Raw genomic sequence first — 23,277 nt, 5'->3', positions numbered from 1 at the left:
GCAAATTAAACAATATGACCATCATTTCGGCTGTCAAATTCCCGTGCTTAATTCCGAAACCGCACCAACTATAGCTTGTCATAAAGTACGCCTATTTAATACTAAATGACTGTCAACTGTAATCCAGTATGTCGTCTCTAAACTAAAGGCTACCAATGCATCGTAAGTCTTGGTATTTTCGAACTCGTTTAACCAATAAAGAAATGCAAAGTTTCAACTATATATGCTACGGAAAAAAAATATAGTGTGTTTCAAACAACGATCGTAAAATACTGAAAAATGCTAAAATGTCGATAAAAGGTATTGGCATATTAGCAAAAACTAGAGAAACTGCCTTCTTTCTACATTGCCAGTATTATATTTTTGAACGTGCTCATAAAGATTAACAAGCTCCTGTTTAAGTAGGACTTTGCAGTTAGACGCCCGAGGCATACCAACAGTATAATCTGGCAATGAAACTTTCTTGTACTTTCTCTGTTTAATAAATTGCTACGATCGAGTAATTGACAGAGCTAGCACTGCAATGCCAACGCAACGTAGGCCTACTCGTTAGAGGCGAATCATGTATAATGTTTTAAAATTAAATGTAATCTATATTTTGCAATCCAATTTTACATGTTAAGAGGCATTTGGTTTTAGCGGAGATTAAATGTTGATCACCATTGTTGAAACAAACATGTGCTACTGCTACATTTACACAAAGGTTTAGTGTTTAATGGCGTACGACCAACGAGGTTACTGTGATAAGTTGTTAGTTCATTGTATTCTATCTGTATGAAAAAGAACAAAATTGCCGACGACACCTTCTTTTGTACGAATATTAATTATATTACACTCACTTTTAAAATCCCGAGGGCCAAATTTACTTTTTGTTTATGGAAACCTTTTTAACAGAATAGGCATTTTTTTCATTCGTGGATGACCAATTCAATACATTTTGAGGCAAAGCAAATCTTTCGTCAAAGTGTTTTACCTGTCTGCGAGTTTGAACCTTGAAATAACCGAACTTCCACGAACTAGTAAGATATCCTGGCAAAAATGGACTTCTGGCACATTGATGGATAGCGTTAGATTAGAGGAACTAGTTGTCGGTTTCAATAAAATCGCCAAACTAAAAGCCAGTACCGCAGCAGGTTAGAAATGTCTCATTTAAGACTAAGTGAGTGTTCATAAAGGACACTTGTCTTATCCAGTGGTGAAAGCAAGCCGGAACGACGTTTCGTTAAAAATTATTCTACTTTTACACCTGATCTTACCAAGTAACCGGATTGGTCTCCTTAGCAGATAGGAGTCTTGCCAAACTTCGACCAAACAATATTGTGATGACAACTTTTATGGCACGAGTTGTTTTTAACATAATGCAACGTAAAACGGTATTTATCGATCAGTCAAGACAAGGTTCTCCAAACCACAGACAGCGGGTATAACTGTAGGCCATGAAGATTTTAATCAAATCGCAGTGTGGTAAACACAAACGTCGAACGAGATTGCTCATAAAGCAAGCTTTGGGGAACAGCGCCTCTTTAAAGTCGTGGAAAGATTTTGGTTTATGACAAAAGCTTATTATTATTTCTGATTTTGATGTTGAAACTTTTTGTTCAATTTAAATAACAAACAAAGCCTCTGATTTACCTCGGCTATACTTTAGTGAGCAATCCTTGCCTGACGTCAAAAAACAGGGTCCTCTTTGGATATCGGTCTTTCTAAAATCCTTTTTTCATGTCATACACTGACTTGACGTGAGTAAGAAGTCCTAATTAAATTTAACGTAAAAAATTTGGTAAAAATCTCTTCATGGCACGCAAAACGCCTCGCGGGACAAATGAAATGGCAGAAAAGCAAAATTAATTTGGCATCGAATCGGTACAGATAGAACCCTAGTATAGGACGAGTACAGCAATTGATTTTGTATAAGATATCTGTTTTAAATATCGGATATCGGCGGGCAACCGGCGTCAGACAGTGAAGTGGTTGAGCAGGACCGCAATCCTGCCATCGGCGCCGATGCAAAGAAGATCGCTTCGTTGGTCGTCGCTCATGTGGTGAACCTGGAGCGAGGCATCGGGGGACGAGCAGAAATCGCCGGTCACGAAATCGTACGACATCGCTGCGAAAATGGAGCCTTCGCGCCAGGTTACGCGGCCGACTCTAAAGCAATCATAAGGTGAAGGTTATTTGGACTGGTGCCTTTACCTCGGGGGTGTTCAACTCAAACATGCCGGCGTGCCAATTTTTATCTAATAATTTCTTTCCGTGCCAAAATATTAAATGCGCTTGTCACTAAAATAAAAACGTTTATCTACAGATAAAAATATTAGTTTATTTAATCAAGCAAACCATAAATAAAATTGACCTAACTGCTTTTTCGCGAACGTTTGTCTTTAGCCAAACTCTGAATAAAAAAAGTTGCGAATTGTTATATTGTGAATTTTTTTTCAAATTTAGTATTTTCTGACATTTGACCAAAAAACTTAATGAGATAGAAGGCACGTTACGAGGCACGGCATTTGCGAGATGGCCATATCGCCGGCAGAAGCGCTTCCCTAAGTGTTATACACAGGAAGTCAAACCGACTCGAAACGGAACTTAATACCAGTTTTTGGCCAATTTTCCCGAACCGTAATCGAACCCAAACCGTTTTTGTAAGATTTTGAGGAGCCTAACCGGAACTGAACCGAATATTGTGAAAAAACCTGAACCTTAACCGAACCCGAATCTGTCATAAAAGCGGTCACTCCAGCTTCATTTTTTCACTTTTATTGACCAACAATTTTAGTTGTAACGCATCTCATATTGTATCCGAACTGAAACTTTATGAACCGTTTTTTTAAATAAATTTAGTTCAACCGGAACTTTTAAATCGTTTCCAACCAAACTGAACAAAAACTCCCCTAAGCCGAAAAGTCAAATAGCTCGACTCCCTTAAACATGGCTTAAACTTTTTAACCTTGCGGAGCCCTTTAGCTTACTTAAAATAATGGAGGATTCCTTCAACTTTCAAAACAAAGACAAATTTACCCAAAGTAGTAATCATATCTAACTGTCAATTAAGTTAACATAAAATATGGCAAATTAATGCTTACCTGTTCTTTCTGTCGAAGCACAATATATCCTGTGATTGGTCTCCGTCAAAATCTCCCATCAATAATTCTCCTTCGCCGAACTGGCAGAAATCGAAGTTTACTCCGCTTTGGGTTGAAAAGCTTCCGTTCTTGTTGTTTATCAGGGTTACACTAAAACCGGAACACAATAGGATTTACAAGGCAACAATATCTTAAAGCGGGGTTATCAATATTATCATAGTATTAAGACCAACGACATAATAAAGCCAAATGCCCAACATCGCGACCTAAACATGTCGAAAAGTTCCTAATTGGTCGGAATAAGACCTAAATAACACCTAAAACAGTAGTAGCGGATAACGGGTGATTTGGCGCCGCCGATCCGGCATAAGTCCGTTTTGTATTCATACCTTATTCAAACAGAATACAAAACAGTGTTATTGAAACAGAAATAGCATCAGTGTAATGTAAACATCATCGCCAAACAGTTACAAACAACTCATAATATGAGCTCCTGTCGCGACGAAGTAACACCAACTTCCGCAAGGACAACTACAATGACAAGACACCATGTGCTCAGCGACCTTTGACCGCAAAAAATAGAACGCTTACACAATTAAATATTTCATAAAGCACTTACATCGCATTGCGCTGTAGCAAACTTGCAGGTAATCTTAACAGTATTGACCTATTGTCAATTAACATTGCTTTCTCGTAACTGTGATGTGATTTTTGTTCTGAAGGTCGCCGCAAGAAATAGTTTGACAACTGGTCTACTTCAAAGCTAAAACAAAATAGGACTTACACTGTGTTGAAATTGGAAATGCAGATAATATCGTCGGCTCCGTCGCTGTTTACATCCACAACGCCTTCCCAACCTTCGGCACACGATGGACGCAGGGGAAGCTTCCAACGTTCAATATCTGGAAGAGTTAAGCGCTTGGTCAACGTAATATATTTTTCTGGCGAGAACGAATTTACCTTTAGAGCTAGACGCAAGCGAACGCGTGCGTCGCCGACACTCCTACCAGGCGCCAGCTGCGAAACCGCTTAGTGTAAACTTTATGCGACAAACTAAACCAAGACCGTGAAATAAGTGTGATTAATTGTGCTAGAACCGTAATTCGACTATCAGCAGCGCAGTTTCCTAAGCTTCATGTACGGGACTACGCTAAATTACAAGCACGTATTTCGCCACCTGGAATACTAAACGAAGATATTTTTTCCCGGGTGCGCATGTGTGCCAGGACAGCTAAAATAGAAGCTGCGATTGAGTAAAAACGGTTGTGTCACTTGCAAGAATAATTTTGCGTTAACTATCATAAACTAAAATGACTACTTTAAAACAGGCACGTCAGTCACCATTGTACCGCCTTTTAAGAATCTGCTTTAGTTAAAAAATGCCGTTGTTACACCAATATCAGGTATTAGAGCAAATAGCGGGGAACATTAACTGTGCCTAAAACCCTGACAAAAGCGATAATATCACTTACAACGAGGGGGTACAACCCCCCAACCTTTATAACGGCATAAACACGCTAATTTAATATGCTTTAGGCAAATCTTAACATGTTTTGTGCGTTTCTATACAGCTGTGGGGTTTCTAAAAAAGCTATTCAATTTAAACAACTCGCGAAGATTTGAGACTAGTAATTTAGGGTCGCGCCAAAAAGTACTTACCCCCTGCACTAAGGTATCAAAACATCATGCAATCATATGTAAGTATAGATTTCTTACAATATTTGAAATGTGTAAACGTGTGTTTCGCGGAATTCAACACTATGCTCTGATGCTAAGGCGACTGTTTTCTTAACCAAGGGTAATATTTTAACTAAGGATCTTCTAGCATAGGGAACATCAACTTTTTTTAGCATTATTAACACAGGAAACATCAGTGTTTCATAACGGGCCTGATAATTGCCAAAATGACACTATGTATTATAAAATTGTCGTTTTTCAACATTATTTGATGTTTCTAAACCGTAATTTTAGAATCATATAGGAATTACGCACCATAGGCCGGAAAAAAACGGATCTGTTCCGAAGTTTGTCACAATAAGGCAAAGTTAGACATGACATTGAATGACTTTTCAAACGAAATTGTAAGCTGATGGCTTGTCGATTTTTGAATTTAATTTAAAAACAAAACAGTTAAAACGCCACAATCAACACAACTGTTTTTTTCACGCACTATCAACACACATAACTTAAGCTGGACATAAATAACATAACATAGGGTTCTTTAAAGACGTTTTTAAATAATTTGAAAGACATTTAAAGATTTAAACATTCTGTGGCAACCCTGTAACTATTTTTCGGGTTGAACTTGTAGAGGGTTTAAGAAAAATAACGGGATTCGCACACAAGCGAACCGGCAGACAAAGAGCGGGAATCAAACAGGGTTGCCTATAAAAGTGAATACCTGGATAAAAGACCCTTGCCTTTACTTCGGCCAGTTTCGAAATTTTTGCATTGATACTCCAGGTTTTGTATTCATCAAGCGTCATGTTAAAGTTGGTTCCATTTGCTGTGTAAGTGACGTACGCAACGATCTCCGCATCTTCTTCGTCGCTTGCTCCGCATGTCTAAACCAGGTTGCTCGCAAGTCAATTAAAAGCAACAAATTATCTTACAGGTCACTTTAAAGCAGACCTAATTCTAGTAATTAAAATTTGGTGGTTCCTAATCTGGTGGTCGCAAGAGGGGGTCAGGGGGTCGCCGTGTACTATTTGCTGAGCGAAACATTGGCCAGCCACAAAACAATAGAAACAAATTAGAAGTGTCGAAGTAAAACAATGTGCCAGTCTAACGATAACGACATTTGCTTTAGTGAACCAGTCGTGTGTTTAAGTCAACTTTTTTTTACTTTAATCAATGGAAGAAGAAATGGGGGTCGCTTAGGTTCTTGTAAACTGGGAAGGGGGTCGCGAAAACAAAAAGGTTGGGGACCACTGGTCTAATTAAAAGAATTACAGAAAATTGTGGCTAATTTAATTTGTTAATGGCTTGTGTGCTGTAATTCTAGTTTAAATGTAATTCGGGTTTTACCAAAAATGTCTAAGGGCATTTGAGTCTCCCAGTTGGAACAAAGAATTATATTTCATACACACTCTTACGACACTAAATGGCTTTTTATACAAAATAGATTGCGAAATAAATAAACGTAATTCTAGTTTATTTTTAAATTCTAGTTATTTTCGTTTCAGTTACGGTCAGCCATGCTAAACTAGCACCTTGCACTTTACTGCAATTTCTTTGAAAAGGGTGGATGATTTCCGACATTTCAATGTCAGTAATGTAGTAACCACCCTCTATTATGATTTTTCTAATTCGTTGAAACTAGGGGTTCTTAAATTTTTTTTACCGCAGATCCCTAATTTTTTTTGCTTTGCATGGACCCCGTAGACAAGAAATGCTCCAAAATGACGTCAAAATTGAAGTCACAAATCAAATAGACGTCATGACTCTGTTATTTTGGTCCCAAAAATGTGAAAGTTAAATGGAGTCTAACTATACATTCAGTGCAAAACCATTTAATTTTTAATTAAAGTGTTTTCTTTTAAAAAATAATTACTTTAAGTATACACTAGTTTTTTAATTATGCTTTTATGGACCCCCTAAAAAAGTGATTTGGCAAAGAAATCATTCTCACCGCTGGCTTGCAAGGCACAAGAAATTCTCGAATTCCAACGCCGCATGAGTGCCACGTGTACAATTTGCCGTTATCAACATCTAAGCAAAATCGTGTTCTTCGTCTCTTGATAGCGCACGCACAATTAATAGGAGTCCAATTATCCCATGGTCCCCAGGCAGCACGGACATATCCGGCTAAAAGTAGGTAAGAGTGAGTGAGTGAGTATGCTCACGTTTGGAGCAGCGAAAAGAAAAAAGGGCAGGGTCAAATTCAACCTAACGTGAATTGTGAAACTATGTTATGTGCTTTATACTGGTTTCAGGGTTAAAACATCATGCGAGCCTAAAAAGTTAACAAATCCATAAAACAAACACGGTGCCTTTCGACCGAGGCTACACTTTTCACTTAAAAATTGAACTTAACGTGAATTGTTAAATTATGTTTACTTGTTACTGATTTCAAGGTTCAAACGGTCATGCGAGACCAAAATGTTAACTCGGTGTTTCTCAGCCATATATGGCTAGCGGCAACCTTTAGAAATAATAAATAGATTGCGGCACCCCTTCGAGAGTTTTCCGTATTTAATTCACTAGAATGTCACAATAAACGGAACTGGACAACACAGTTGTACAAAATTCAGATTCTTAAAGATTCTCTCGACATCCTTGAGCATTGGAAATGGCACCCCTGGTTGCCGCGGCACCCTGGCTAAGAACCACTGGGTTGACTAAAATATTCAACAAACACAGCAAACTCAAGTACAAACTCGGCTTCACAGGAGTCGGCGACTTGGCTTGGCACTCTGAGATGGAGCATTGCTTGCTGTCACTTGCAAGGCCGGTGCAAGAAGAAACAGGAACTTCCGCTGCGTTATTTACGCATTTGCGATTCCTGAAGTCAGAAAAAACAAAAACATTTGAAAATAGGTATAAGTTTGAGAGCACCTAGAGTACAGGAGAATTAGTTTTTTGGGAGCGTATGAACCCTATTTAGCTAGTAACTTGATTGGAAAACGCTACGTAACATTTAAAAGAGCGACCATGTAACCAAACTTGGACAACTAGATAATTCTTGGAACGACTTGTATGTAAGTTTTACAATCTAAAAAGCATAAAAAGCCATAAATTTGAACACACACATATTTACTATTCGCGTTATTATTAGCATCATTTGCGATTTAAACTAAATTGATTGTGAATAATTAAATGTAATTCTAGTTTAAATTAGATTTTTTAGGAATTCGGTAATTCTAATCTATTTTGGGAAAACTCAAAACGATCTCCTTCTAATCTAATTTGAAAAAACTGAAATGCCCTAATTTTATTTATAATTTAATTTTAAAAAGCTAAAATAAACTAGGTTTTCAAGTCTGCTTGTAACGGCTTGATGAAGACGCTTACCTAGTTATGGTGGCGGTTCCGCACGTAACACTACAAGGCTGCCAAGCTTCCCAGTTCGACCATTCAGGTTTAGCGCAAGCGGCATTGAAGCATTCCACTGATTCCGATTTAGTGTTGGTCGCAAAACCTTCACACTCATCGCTTGGTTGACCCAGTTTCATGCAACGCTGAGTCCTTAGAAAATAAAACATTTCCCCACTTAGATGGCCTCGAAAAACAAATAGGAAAAGTTGGAACATATTTGCGTAAATTGTTGTAGCATGGGTATATATCATTAGAAGTTCTGGTACTTGGTAAATACTGTTAACATATTATAAGAATATCAAAGCCCATTGATATTCTTATTATGTCTTACTACTAGCTCTAACCATTATGCTCCACTGTTAAGATAGTTTTACACCTGAAAAGTTTTACTAGTTAATCACGCGATTTTACTCAGGGGCGGAAAACATTTTACAAAAGATGGATGAATAATATATTAATAAAAAAAACAAAGCAGTGTGTTTTTGTTGAAGTGAAGGGATTAACGACGTAAGGAATTATGAAGAAGGTAAATTGGATTTACACAACTTATTTAAAAGACACGAAGATATAAACAATATGTGTCTGTTAATTGTGATTTTTCATATCCGAAATAGAAAACACTATTTATATAAGTAAATAACACTGAGTAAGATCCCTTTAAGGGATAGATTGATAAATTCCAGTTTTCCGATATTACAGGCTAATATTTCGCTTTTACAGAAACATATTAATTTCGAAACGTGCTGTGGGCCGTAGTTCGGTGACCCCTGGTTTAAGCTAGCATGCTGGTGTTTAATAAAACAGGTAAATAAACTAAATGCTAAATGTGCATAATTAGTTCAGGAGGGATATAAATATAAACCATCTTATATTGAGGTATGTAAAAATCGGTTATCGGTAGGCAAAAAGACAAAAATATAATGTTTGTATCGGTCTTAAAGAACTTATATCGGGAGATCTCTAAATATATTTAAAAAAGCCTACATGATATTATGCAAATTTCATACAATGCTATGGATACGACATCGATACGATCTTAACGAACATACATATAATCAGCACATTACTGCTACACTGGTCAACAGCAAGTTTTAAACGGAGATCCGATAGTTTGATTCTTAAACTGTTTTCGGTGCTGATTCTGAGTGGGGGGTTTGGGGGTTCGGACCCCCCCCCCTTTTCGGAAGTGACATTAACGTTTATTGTTCGTTTTTGTCAGGGTTTACCTCACCGTCCGAAGCTGCGTGTTTTTTTTCAGTGTAATTGGGTCACACGTCTTGCTAATGCGAAACCAAAATCAAAGGCAAAACGCCTTTTTCGTTTCTTGTTTGGTCGACCGTAAACGCAGGATATTTTTTTGTCTTTCGCCTTTCGTTATTCGTTCGGGTTGGCTGATGAACAAGTGGGTGTTCGACAATTAATAACAGTCAATCAAGCGGTCGCTGTAATTAATCGGGCCCGCTGCCTCTTTAACAAACTATACACGAGTCCATTTTAAATACTTTTTGAGTATTTTAACTACGTAAGTGCGAAAAATTTTAGCGCTTCGCGCGAATGTTCTTTTCACGTCCGGTTTTAACGTTTTGATGCTGTCTATTGAACTAGATTAGCGCTTCTCTACCGTTGCGCCGTGGAAGGCTGCCAAGTGCCTCGCGGCCAAACGGAAAACGTATTTAAAAATATTGGACATATATTTTTCAACATTTCTTTTATTTTTATTTTCGGCAATGTAATAAAAACTTGCAAGAAATTTTAAACAATGCCATTTCGACCCCCCCAAAAAAAATCGCGCTCGCTTCGCTCGCCAGGTGTGTACTCACTTAAAAAGGTTAAAAACACTGAACTAGATTAACTATTGAAGTGGCGTTTTTGCAGATGTTGCGCTAATGAAATAACACCGGGGAAAAGCGATCTTCGTTTAGTGCTGCAGGTGGCAAAAGACGTGCTTTTAATTTAGCGTAGTCCCGTAAATGGATTTACCAAAAATGATCACATATATTTCACGGACTTGTTTTCGTTCTTCTCCTGAAGTTAACGATTGTACACTAAGCGGTTTCGCAGCTGGCGCCTGGCAGGAGTGTCAACGATGTACGTGTGACGTTGTGTTTTGCGTCTAAAAGTTTGCTTTTGCTGGACGTTAATTGGCTGTTTCTGATGATTTTTTTATTATTTATGACGTCATTACAATCGCTGTTTTATGACGTCATATCTGTCAATATTTTATGACGTCATTTACGTCAGACGGAAAAACGGGGAATTCCCGAAGTTGAAAATTCGGGACCCCCCCTTTTTGGATTTCTGGATACGCCCCTGCTCTGTAGCACTACAACAGAAAAAATGAAAATGTCATGGGGTGATGACCTGAGTTATGTGTATAAAATGGTAAAATGTAAGACGTTTTTAAGGGCCATTCATTATAACTGTGTATTGTTTTAAAGCGTTTTTTTTTCGGAAAATTCAAACTTGCCGATATCTTAAATGTGATGAGCTAGAGGAAAACTAAAGGTATATATTCCAAATCAGTGGGAAAAAATACATCCAAGATAAAAACTCACATTCTAGTTTAAAGAAAAAAGTTAAATTTCGTTGGCCGGGTGATAAAATAATTTTACCTTATTCTTTCAGAAGTTCCGCAAGTGGAAGCACAAGGTCCCCACTCGTTCCAAAACCAAAAGGCTTCAGGACACTTATTAAGGGTACAAGTAGATTGCTCCGTCCCCTCACCCACACAATCAGTGCTTGGCGCCCCTGCCTTCAGGCATTGTCGCACCCTGGAGACAAAAGTGCATTTGCGCCTTATTTCTTCATTGTTCGTCGAATTGGAACTTGAGACTTGCGTAATGCGTATGAATTTTTTTTCCTTTTTTGCAAGGCGAAAGGCGCTCATTGAGTCCAAAGGGTCTCATAATTTTTTCAATGTAACTTAATACTTGCAGAGTATGCGCAATATAGCTGTGCACATGAATAACAAAAAATGTAGAGATTTAGACAAATACACAAACACCATGTCGCTTATTCGTTTTTCTGTTCAACTTAGAACTTTTAGCATACAATTTTTGCGCCTAAGCCAATTAATTGAGTTGTGTTTTTTTAAGGAAGCAAAATTTAACGTCAAAATATTTGTTTGATCTTAAAAATAAACAAACTAGTACTTTTTTGAGAGGAAATTCTTTAAAAAATAGATTATATAAACGGTGTGCGCAAACAGCAAAATAAAGAAACGGACCTCGTCTGTCATGTGTCAATATCTTCTGAAACTACCGGAAAAAAAATGTTAAAAATAACATAATTATAAGGTTAACAAAAAATCACGTTGCTATTATTTTTAGATTTCAGTATGTATCGGCGTCTCTGTAGGAGTTTTACTTACCTGGTTTTTGATGTGGTCCCACACGTGGCAACGCATTCCCCCCACTGGCCCCAGATCGCCCAAAGCGAGCATTCTTCCAAGCCACAAGTTGTGCGGTCAATCGATTCGCCAGGACAACCTGTCGTGGCCACTATTCCTTGCATGCATTTCCGCACTCTGGGGAACGAACGCATTTTATCGATCTCTGGGCAGTTTAGTTTTCTTTATAAGGCTTGTTTAATGTGTGCCTTGGTTCGGTGTATTTCCGCGTAAGGGAAACAACGTCGGGTCTGTATAGATCAGCGGTTCTCAACCAGGCTCACTGGTGGGCTATAAGAACATTTGAAGTGGGCCACAGACCAATTTTAAAAAGCTAGATTTGGTTTCATTTGTGTCACTATATTTAATTTTACAGGAATAATGGCTTGGGGGGGGGGGGGAATAAAGAGGGAATGTAAATTTATTGTATAGCCACAAGTATCTCACAAATGCACAGTTGAATAAATAATCTGTTTTGAAATATGTTCTGCTGTGTTTTCTTCTAACCTATTTTACAGTTTTTTTCTTTCATAAAACTATTGGGCCACAGAATTTTTTTTGCAACGTATATGGGTCACGAAAGAAAAAAGGTTGAGAACCACTGGTATAGACCTTTGTAATCAATAAATTTGCTGTTGCTACCAGGCGTAGTATAGTATAATATACCAGAATAACTTATTTTTAGTATACTATGCCTGGTAGCAACAGCATATTTGCTTGTTTATGTAGTTTTTTTTCTAAAACATGTTAATCGGTTTGGCTACTTGTATAAAGAAATTCATAGAGATACAACACTAGAGGTTTAAATCTTTTTTTAAAGCTATCCCGTAATAATGTAGAATCAATATACCACACAAACATTTCTGGCAACGAGTCAGAAATTTACAGCCATTATTCATCAATATTTCTGACAACAATCTAGCAGTATTTACCAACTTTTCAAAACCTGCAGCTTTTCTAGCAATCATCAACAGTAATTTTCTACTGTGACTTACCAAATTACCAACAAAACCCAGCAATGAATCTCGAAATAAAACGCTTTCCAACAAAAACAAATACAGTACATCCGCAAGCAGCCTAAAAAAGATTACACAATCGTCCTACCTCTGTTTTAAATCTCTGCCACAAGTTTTCGTGCAAGCGGTATAGGGACCCCACTGAGTCCATTCGGTCATCGCCAGCTGAGAGATGTCAATAGGAGGGCTGCATTTCTGTGCACAAAAATCATGTTTTGCATAGTTTGTGTGGAATTCAAGTTAAGGTAACTGATACAAAACTACTGGCAGTCAGCGACCGATTTTAAGTACGTGATTGCGCAACAAAACGAGGCTAGGGCGCAGCAAATCTATCACACTACAGAATCAGCAATCTATCACAGTAAAACAATTTTCCTTTGAACAGTGTTGCTTATTAGGTCTTATTGTGTGTTACCTTTTTTATTTGGGACTACTCTAACTAAAATATTTGTACTCAATTAAAAAAGCAATAAAAAGGTGTTATACCAGAAGCGAAACACAATTTTATAACAAAAATAATTTTTTTTAAACCTTAATATTTAATCGCTAACGATTTTTGTTGTGAAAAAAAAAATCGAAAACAAAAATATATATTCGAAATCAAAACAGTTTAATGGTCAACCAACGACAAATAGTTGACTAATGTTTTTCAACGGTACTTTCTAAAAAAAACTTAAGCTGGAGTATTGCTCATAAAATAAATTCAAGTAATCTCCCAACACTTTTGGTTTTAAACGAGTTTGTTTGTAACCACCCTGTATACCAGGGGTTCTTAAACTGGGGTCCATGGACCCTTGAGGGTCCGTGAATTAGTTTTAGGGGGTCCATGAAGGCCAAATTAAATGTTAGTGTATATTTAAAAAGTAATCATTTTTTCAAAGGAAACGGTTTTGCACTGACTGTATTAAGACTTTATTGCACTTTCACAGTTTTTAGACCGAAATCAACAGATTAATGAAGTTTATTTGTAATGTGACGTCAATTTGTGATGTCATTTTTTGAAGATTTTCCTATCGTGGTCCACGCGAAGCCAAAAAAAAAATTAGGGGCCGCGGTAAAAAACGTTTAAGAACCCCTGCAGTATAAAGAAAAACGGCAACAGGTAATTACCTCGACTGAACAAATCCGTGTCTCCTCGTCGATTTTAGAGTTGCTCTGTTTGCCGAAGCAGCCGTTCACCACATGGTAGCTGGATGCATAACAGGTGCGCGTTCTTGTCGTTTTGTTGCAGGGATGCTTACACTCAGCCCAGGGTGTCCAAGATGTCCAAGTCGGAACTGGACGGAAAATGTAATTTAGAGATTGCCGGATGTCGGTTACCGCTTTCCTGCGGCAGGTTGCCTCATATTTTTTTATATGAATTCAAAAACTTTTCAGAGAAAATTTAGGTACCTTATTGCCTAAGGTTGTGTAACCCGACATGTTGTGAATGACATTCGAAAAAAAAACTTTTTGTTTTACTAACAAAAAAAAAAATATTTTACTATTGCAAAAAAAATGTTTCACTACGGAACTTTTCAAACACATACCTTAAGTTGCACATAAAATTTGTTTTACTAACAAAATAAAATTTTGTTTTACTAACAAAAAAAAAAAAAATGCAAAGACTATTTGAGTTTAAAGACTGCTCAAAGCCGTTTGGTAAAACACGGGTTTGTAAAGACAATCAAATAAAGCAATGATATAGTAATTGACTGTTTTCTAAACCGGAACACTTGTAAAATTTACTGGTTGATTTACTGCGATCACATTTGCCGTGGGAGGGTAACTTCATGTCCCGGTATGTCCAATTTTTAACTTAAAATCTGATTGATAAAACCGATTGTAAGGAAAACAAACTACACTAGTTTAAAGCAGTGATTCTCAAACTATATTGAATCATGCCTAACTTTTAAATCAAAAAGTGTCAGGCCCCACCAAAACTAAATGTCGCAAGACTATAACACTTAATGACTTTTTTTTAAAGAAATAAGAAATGTGTTGTGTAGAACTGTAACTACATAGGGAAGTATTGATTGCGAACAAGTGCATTTTCATCGTAATATCTTAAATCTTGGCCAGGCGAAATTTCGCAGACCCTACCGCCAGGGGTCCACTTTGGGAACCACTGGTTTAAATTAACCTTACGCGGTGTATGTCGTTTTACTTTTTTTGTTGGTGTTTGCTGGGCACTTTTCCATATCACAAGATCCGATCTGCGCGTTCAGCCCTTCGCATTCTCCTCCTTCGGGAAGGCAAGTTCGGTACCTGTCGATAGAATGCAGGTTACTGCTATTCTAGACGCGCCGATATATTTTACAAGCAAAGCGGGTGGGGTTAGAGCAGGGGTGTCCAACTCAAACATGCCGGCGTGCCACTTTTTATCCTATAACTTCTTCCCGTGCCAAAGTTTAGTAATATAATTCTTTCTAATAATAAAAGCGTTTTTTTGCAAATAATAAGACGTGTAGTTAGCAGTGCGCATTACTGCATCTAAATGTCCGTCGGTGAGTTGACTTTTGCTCTTTGTTTCTTCACACCAAACTATAGTTTGTGAATGCTAGCCTCCACTACAATATAATGTTATAGTATTAGAAGTAATTGTTAGTTGTCGTGATTGCAGCGATTGTTTTAACTGTGAATAACCAATGGCAATTTACTGTATAAAAAATTAGGTATTTTTTACAATTGGCTGAATAGCAAATAAGTAATTTAGGAGCACTTGCGTGCCATTTTTTATTTGGTCGCGTGTCGCTTGTTGGACACCCCTGGGTTAGACAAAAGCATCGCGTGTCTAATGTCTATGCGTTAAAGTGAAGCAATAAATGACATTTTAAATTCATCATTTTAATATAAATAACCTACACAAAACTACTGACTAAATAAACGAATATAAGTTTCGATAAACGAACTTAAACACACCTGTTTTGAAAAAAGTATTTGTAATTATTTAATAAGAAACTTTACTTACGGCGTTTTTTAAGAAAACTAAATAATTTGCGGTATACTTTCATCAAAAACAAACTTGGAAGTAAATTTATTGCAACACGGTGGGCAGTAGGTGTCTACTTAATAACACCAGTTTTTCAACTCATAGTGTAGTTTGCATGCTTGCTCACATGTCAATTAGTAATACGAATGGGTGATTCTTCTGAAATTACAAAATGTTTCGCGGCTCATTTGAAAATCTCTTGGTGTGATGCGGCAGGGGCACTGGCAAGTTGTTTTACAACGACTGAATAAGACCTAAAAAGTAAATTTGGTATGCCATACTTGTACTTTACAGAATTTCCGCAGGTTGTTGTACAGGTTGACCAATTGCCGAAAGCAGACCAAGTCGCAGGTGGAGCTGCAACAGTTTGTCAGTGAAAAACAGTCAGATGTTGCTACACAATACTTTTTCAGATATTTTAACTAGCTATAACCGTACTTCAAGTGTTGTCACAAATAAAAAAAAATTCACAAGGTGATATCTGATTTAATATTTTTTTTAACGTTTTTAATGGTGTTTTATTTTGAATAATTAATTATGGCAAAACCTATCCCGCTTTCACACTGCTTGGTACATACGACAAACAAGCTCATTTTGTTTTGTAATCCGATTAAAATGTGCGTAGGTTGGCTTTTTTATCTCTATTAAACTACATCAGGTTTTAGTAAACTTTCCAAAAACCGAGTCAGCATAACAAGTTTTAAAGTAAATGCCATGATTTGACGTTATTAAACAATATTTAAGAAATCTGTTGCTTTTCGTCCTAAAAAGAATTTTTTATTAAACTATTTTAATATGTTACAAATAATAACACAACAAGATTTCACGTAGGCGTTCATGAAACCCTAATACAAGTTCATATGCTCTCAAGATGTCCCCCTAGTTAAAGAACTTTGAACCTAAGTCTAATTGAGATCCCTTGGATTTTAAAACAGGGACAAACGTCAACTTGAACCCCTCTTGTTTCTCTTAAAAAAAAAAACAGATGCCAACCTGAGCTGTCGCACTCGTTTGTTTGGCAGCGTTCGATGTCGACTCCGCTGGGAAGTTGCCAAGGACAGTTGCGCACCTCGAAGACCTTCCAGAACTTACTGTTGCAATCGCGCGAGCGCCTTCGCCAGCCGGATCCGCAGCTTCGTGAGCACGAGCCCCACTCCTTCCATGCCAGCCAGAAGCCGCCGCCAGCGCCTGGGAAGAAAATAGCCAATAGAGCTTGTCAAACGGATGCTAACTTGAAACTTCTAGTTTGCACCGTTCTCCAAAGCTCATGAAGCAATATATTAAAGGTTTAAAGCTCATAAATTGTATGGAGAATGCTTCAAATATACCTGATTGAAGTTTCCTGGGTTAACTGAAGAAAAACTAAATGCTGGAATATTCAATCGGCCTCAAATTCGGCAATTACTAAAATACTTAAACTTAGAGACATCTCTGTTTTCAAAGGAAGCTGGAGCTTCGATTACTTTTTTTTCGGTGACACACAGCTTTTTTGGAAACAAGAAAACGGACAATTACAAAGATCTGTTGCAAGAGTTTCTCTCCAGCTTTTAAGCTATCGTTAATACTATAAGCTGAGCACAACTGGCCACTATTACGTAAAAAACAACAAAAGAAAGAGAGTTTTATAGAAGATACAGTAACGCTTAAAAGAAGCAATTTCGTATAGGTGATTGTCTCATTAATTAATTATTAGTGATATTTTAGGCGTATAAAATTTAATTTGTTTTGACAGTTTGCTATATGCTTGACAATCAATGCTAACACAAATTTCATTTTCAAAAAGAAATAACAATTTGTTTTAGAAAAAAATATATATTTCTTTTGTCTTAACTTGCTTTTTTTGCTTTTCTATTTACAATCTAATATGTCTATTCTATTTACAATATAATAATACAGAATTGTCTGCTTTCAAACTCACTTATATCATCAGGGCACTCGGGTTTGGTGCACTCTTCGGTTTCGTATTTAACGTCGGGCAGACAGCAAGTTGTTCTTAAAATATAAGATATAATTGTTGAAACAAACCAACTACTGCTGGGTTGCGTATTCGTGCCGCCTTTTAACAACAGCTTACACAAATTGCATTGTTCTTTTTTAAAACGTAGAAAGGGTAATTTTAATCTTTTAAAGATGATATGTATAATATCGTCATTATTTCTTACTTCGTTCACCTATGTAACCCTGTACGCCCCAGTGAAACGAGAAACATTTTTGAAAGTATGTAGTCACAAGTAAACTTTAAACTTAGAAGTTAAAATAGCGCCAGACTAAAATAAAGTATTAATAGAGTAATACTTTAGAATATTTTTTTGTAAAAAAAAATTTATTCTTTGTCTGAACGTTGTTGCTTTAAATCTCATTTAAAATTTATCGAAATATAAACATTAATTTTACCATTACGTTTCACAAGCGCGCACATTGATTTTACTTCAACATAAGTGTTTTTAGTTTTTCGAAAATGAGCCAGAAAGCTAAACACGTAAATAGCGAAAGAACAAACCTGTGTCTTATGCCGCTACTGCACGTAACAGTACACGGCGACCACTGGCCCCAGCTTCCTTGCTTGCAAGCGACGTCGCTCGAACACTTCTCTACCTCGTACTTTTCGCCGGGACAGCGCGACCTGTACACGATCGTGTTCACCTTGTCCAGACATTCGCGGAAACGCGACCGCTGACCGTCGCCGCACGAGGCGGAGCATAGCTGCCAGTCGCCCCATTCTCCCCAGTGATCGTCTTTCTGCTTTTCTGCGAACAATTTACAAGGGAATCGCTTATGCTGAGCGCAGCTTTAGAAACGCAACATGCTTTTACATTATCGATATTTAAGGTGAAACTTGAGCGGTTAAGGCGTCTGGTTCAAGCACTTTAAAAAATTCCAGTGGCTTAGAACAACGAGTTAGATTGCTTATACGTCAAATATAACGTTACTGTAAAATGACATTAAATAAAGTGAAATAACTATAAAATGTTATGCACTTTTGCACTACTAATGCGAGAGTCGGTAAACCGCGGCTCTCCGACCAGTTTTTCGCGACTTATTTAGGAGTATATTATTCAAACCTGGTTTACCCACTGTGACGTAACATTGCAGTTTGGCAGGCTGTGGCAGCTACACAGAATTAAACCAGAACAATGTTTGGCTGGTAAAATCGTTTCCGTTTGGTAAAACTCCATACCACCAATCATTTGTTATCATGTTTTACTCTCAGCGTTGTTTCGCAATAGCCTATACCAGGGGTGGGCAAACTGCGGCTCGCGAGCCACATGCGTTATTGTGTTAATTATTACCGTTTTGTTATATTGCAATTCTGTTATAATTGCTGAACTTACATTATTTGCCGTTTTGTATTGAAATAATTTTGAGGCTCTCTGGTACTTGCATTTTCTGCAAATGGCTTTTCCATTGAATGCATTTGCCCACCCCTGGCCTATACTGTCTCTTTTTCTGGCCTAATTTCAACACACGTTGAGTCGTTGATCCACTCTACTGTATGTGGTTCTTTATTAAATCATACTAGGCTGAAAATGCAGCTTAGTGGCTTTTTGGTTTATATGTTTATAGTTTGGTTATTATTTTTACGGGTTGTTATCTTTTTGTCGCTATTGAACAGGAAGCCGGACAGTAAGATTAACTATAGGTTTAATGAGTTTTATCATCAATACGTAAAATATAAAAAAAAAAAATCCGAAAGAATAACAAAATTAATAATAATTATTCACCATTAATACATGTTTACTTAAGTGCATGCCAAGTCTTTAACATATTTCAAGCCTTGACGAAAATTCTTAGACATCACAGTGGTAGTTGACTTCATGGACATCTTACAAATTTGGGGTATGCTTTTATAACCGTCTTGTTGAATTTAAGTTTTTTGTGATGTACAGTATGGATTCTGTTTCACGATTATTTCGAGTTTCGTCACAAGGTTTGTCTTTGGGGACGCTGAACAAATTTGAGGGAAAACAACTCTTTCATCCTAAGTAATAGTCGCTAAATCTTTGCAGTTGTTATTGAAGTAGGCTGTATGGAGAAAATTAGAAAGACTGTTCCCGCCCCTCGAACACCTTAAAACAGTCCAACTAAAAAGAAAATTGGTATCATTCGTTTCTATGCAAGGTGTGGCTACTAGCTGTTTACAAACGAAAACGGCGGCTCTTGGTCTCTGACTGGTTGGCACCTCTGCACCAAGATTTTTTTTAAACATAGCAATTCTACACCTACCACGAAATCCCGGGCTCAAAAAGCAAATGTAGAGGTGATTGACGTTGTCGATGTCTTGTTGCGTCAGGTTAAGTCGTTGCGACCTTAATGTGGTCCCCGCTTTGTCCACAATGGTAGGGAGTTGGTACATTGAGAAAGTAAGGCCGCCAAAGTGCGTGATAGAGTTTATGTCGTAGGTTGAGTTGAAATCTCGAACTGCGGTGCGACCCAGCGGTTTGAAATTGAAATTATTACCTGCGAGTAAATACTGCCGGAATATTTATTGTAGAGAATAGGGCGCTGGACTAGAATCCTACAACAGCGTTGAAACGGTTATTAAAGCTTAGTGTGTCGGTTAGTGTTTGGATGATGGTGGGTCAAGCATTATTGTTTAATAATAATACTTGACCCATCCAAATTAAAAACTAACCAGCACCCTGACCCAATTATATTAGCAACATAACCTTCCGAAAAAAAATGTGGTAGGATCTAGAGAAGCGCCGAGAATAGTATTTTAGGAAATAAGAAAGTAACATAACAATGCATTGTTAAGAAGTTATACAAGGTTAGATTATTTTGGCTTTATTTTTTACTACATTACTTATTATTGAATCAACACAAATGCTGTTGTCATCTCGTCACAACTAAATCGTATTTAAATTCAGCACATGCATCGCACACTATTTACAATTATAACAAATTATTTTAAATATTAGGCTAATTATTGTCAAAACACCATGCATTAAAACAGTACTTACCAGGAGAAATATTCTCCATATTGACGGTAACGTAGTCGTCCCTCTCAGGTCTTGAATTTTCATGCCAGAATCCCAATGTGTGCATCATAAGGTGGATGATATTACCCAAGTGAAAGCAGTCCTCACTAAGGTTGATCCACTGGCGGCCGCTGATTCGACCAACAAACGACCTACAATTATAGGTTTCAATAATCAAAAAAAAGTTGCAATGAAAAAAAAAACTTTGTTCTATCTGACGATTTTATGTTTCAATAATTAGCACAGAAAGCAGCTACTTAGACTGTGATATAATTGTTTGTTGCTTCTTATTTGCAGAACCGAATAGTTTAAAATACTTTTTTTCATTATGATTTTTATAAATATTACAAAAATAGCTTCTGACGACCTTTAAACCATTTATGATTTAGTGTTTGCATAACTACTTTGGACCACTTAGAACAGGGGTCGGCAACCTTTTTCCAGCCCCGAGCTAAACTTAACCCAGCAAGTTCTCGATTGAAAAATGAGTCTAATTATACCTAGAAGGTATCCAGGCACAAACAGAGAAAAATTTTGCATTTGTTTGGTTTAAATTTGCAAACATTTTAGTTTACAAGGAGACATTAGACACACTGAGAATGCAAATATATTTCCAAATAAAAAGATTTTTTTTTATTTTTTGATTTGTTAAATTTGGTAAGAATACGAGGCATTGCCTTCTATCCAGTTTGTAAACAGGGTTGCATATCAGATGACTTTCACTGGCGGGCCAGATCTGACCCACGGGCCGTAAGTTGCCGACCCCCGATTTAGAACAAGTTATACTAAACCAGCGGTTCTCAACCTTTTTTCTTCCGTGGCCCATTTACGTTGCAAAAAATTTCTGTGGCCCAATAGAATTTTTATGAAAGAAAAAGATTTAAAATAGGTTTAGAACAAAACACAGCAGAACATATTTTAAAACAGATTATTTATTCAACCGTGCTTAGTGAGATACTTGTGGCTGAACAATAAATTAACATTTCTTTTTAATTCCTCCCCAAGCCATTATTCCTGTAAAATGAAATATAATGACACAAACAAAACTATATCTAGCTTTTTAAATTAGTCTGTGGCCCACCTCAAATGTTCTTATGGCCCACCAGTGAGCCACTGGTTGAGAACCGCTGTGCTAAACGTTCACCACACTGTGACAGTACAGATTGTACACACAATTCTTGTAAATAACACACCATCAGACCAAATATTGTATTTATCTGTACCTGCATCCATTTAGCTCTGCAATAAACTCAATAAAGTCTTTTTCTTCCGTGTATGGAACAAAGTCAATGCACGTTAGGTCGGAGAACAAACGTATTGCTTCATTAATAGCATCTAAAGTTTTTTGTCTGCCCTCTGTAAGAATAAATGCGTTAAATGTACAATGGCCGATGTTTCTTACAACTTGATTTGTTATGTATGAGATTAAAAGCATTTTAACTCTCGGATTGAAAAAGGCCAAGAGGAAATATTTATAGAAAACACATTTAAAACACAAATTTTGGGTTGTATATATTAATTAACTTACTGAGAGATGGAGCAATGCTGTACGGAATCCGTACTCTCTCATTAATAACATTCCAATCCCAAATGGTTTGGTAAATTGAAACTGAGCTGCTTTTAAATGAGCTGTCTTCTTCTGTTATGTAAGACTGAATAAACAGTATGCTGCAATTCACTTAATTTGCTAAGGACACATATTTATTTTGGAAAGAGCGAATCTGATGCTTCTAAAGGAAATCTGCAAGCTAAACTACTCCATAACAGAAACTCTTTCAATGAATTAACTAAACTTGCAAAGCTAAATTTTAGCCTCTCGCACTTTTCTGTATGACCAAAAATCTGACTTTAATGGCTTTTATTGGATTGTACTGCCCAAGTCATCACTCATCAGTTACCCAAGTCTAGTCCAAAATATTAGGATAAATAATCCAGCTTTTTTTCAAAAATGTTAAATAAAACCATTTAATTTCAACACAGGAAATTCTACTCACTGACCAAAGCCCAAAACAAGTCATTTGTTCAAAAGACTCAAGTCAGGTCATTTTACTAAAACAACATATTTTAAGCCATTTTTGAAACAATTACTTAAATGCACTTAAGTCTACATAACACCAGCTGACACCTTAATGTACATAGCCAAGAAAAATGTGTTAAAGAACTTACTGCAGTCACCGATTTGAAGTTAACCGCAGAAAATTGAACATCAGACTCTAAAAGTCCCTCAGTGGCACATTCACATGATGTAAAGCAGCCAAATGGGTCTTGTTTGTACGAAAGTAAGCAGCCAGCAGGGCAATCCGACACATCGAACCCACACCATACTTCAGCTTTTTGTCCTTTAACAAAGATTTTATCACAGTCATGCAGGGTTGGAATTTTGTACTCGCCTGCTTGCCAATGTGAATGGAATTTGCCATGGGTGCGGGCTGATTGACAACCATTCACCAGACTGGCGAGTGCCTTAAAAGCAAACAACTGGTTGTTGTTCTCAGACCTGATGGTTTTTAGTTTGTATGACAAATCTAAGCCAAAATATGCTAACAGCGTATCTCCACAGGCTAATCATTTTAGTAAACTTTTTTTTTTTTTTTAGTAAAACAGAACAAATTCACGCTTGTGCAATTATAACAACAAATCAAGCACATCACACCTGGTAAAAAATCCTATTTAGTTAATGTTGTCGTAAATAGTTATGTCAGCCTCTATAGTGGTTTTAGGAACAGGTAATTTTGTTAAGCATTTATTTAATAAATGTCCTAAGGGAGATATTTTGCCCGGGAATTTTTTTTTGAAATGGATA

General features: G+C 37.0%; 1 protein-coding gene across 1 annotated transcript; it reads right to left on the bottom strand.

The window, feature by feature from the left end:
* Positions 1-1,627: 1,627 nt before the first annotated feature.
* LOC146169687 (uncharacterized) lies at positions 1,628-22,918 on the bottom strand. The gene is made up of 21 exons (XM_083386961.1): positions 22,793-22,918; positions 22,003-22,126; positions 21,698-21,830; positions 20,457-20,626; positions 19,720-19,953; positions 17,996-18,242; positions 17,414-17,487; positions 16,489-16,683; positions 15,416-15,425; positions 14,671-14,771; positions 13,635-13,801; positions 12,613-12,719; positions 11,491-11,646; positions 10,733-10,891; positions 8,097-8,270; positions 7,463-7,587; positions 6,715-6,890; positions 5,485-5,647; positions 3,868-3,985; positions 3,084-3,233; positions 1,628-2,148 (listed from the first exon to the last, which is right to left on the bottom strand). Exons 1-21 carry the CDS (start codon positions 22,916-22,918, stop codon positions 1,956-1,958), a joined length of 3,102 nt encoding a protein of 1,033 aa, XP_083243087.1. The 3' UTR covers positions 1,628-1,955.
* Between the last annotated feature and the right edge of the window lie 359 nt (positions 22,919-23,277).

This window comes from Ascidiella aspersa, chromosome 1 (assembly GCF_963924565.1).
Source record: "Ascidiella aspersa chromosome 1, kaAscAspe10.2, whole genome shotgun sequence".
Classification (NCBI taxonomy): Eukaryota; Metazoa; Chordata; class Ascidiacea; order Phlebobranchia; family Ascidiidae; genus Ascidiella; species Ascidiella aspersa.
Note: the sequence above shows the minus strand (reverse complement) of the source record. Positions and strands in the feature narration are given on the sequence as shown.

What these genes read in the sequence shown, in the direction of transcription:
- LOC146169687 (XM_083386961.1), bottom strand. Translation starts at nt 22,918, where the DNA reads ATGGTTGTCAATCAGCCCGCACCCATGGCAAATTCCATTCACATTGGC. An exon ending in GCAGAGCTAAATGGATGCAG is followed by an intron (nt 20,627 to 21,697) that starts GTACAGATAAAT and finishes CTATAATTGTAG; the next exon opens with GTCGTTTGTTGGTCGAATCA. An exon ending in GGAACTTCTGAAAGAATAAG is followed by an intron (nt 8,271 to 10,732) that starts GTAAAATTATTT and finishes TTATTTTCTAAG; the next exon opens with GACTCAGCGTTGCATGAAAC.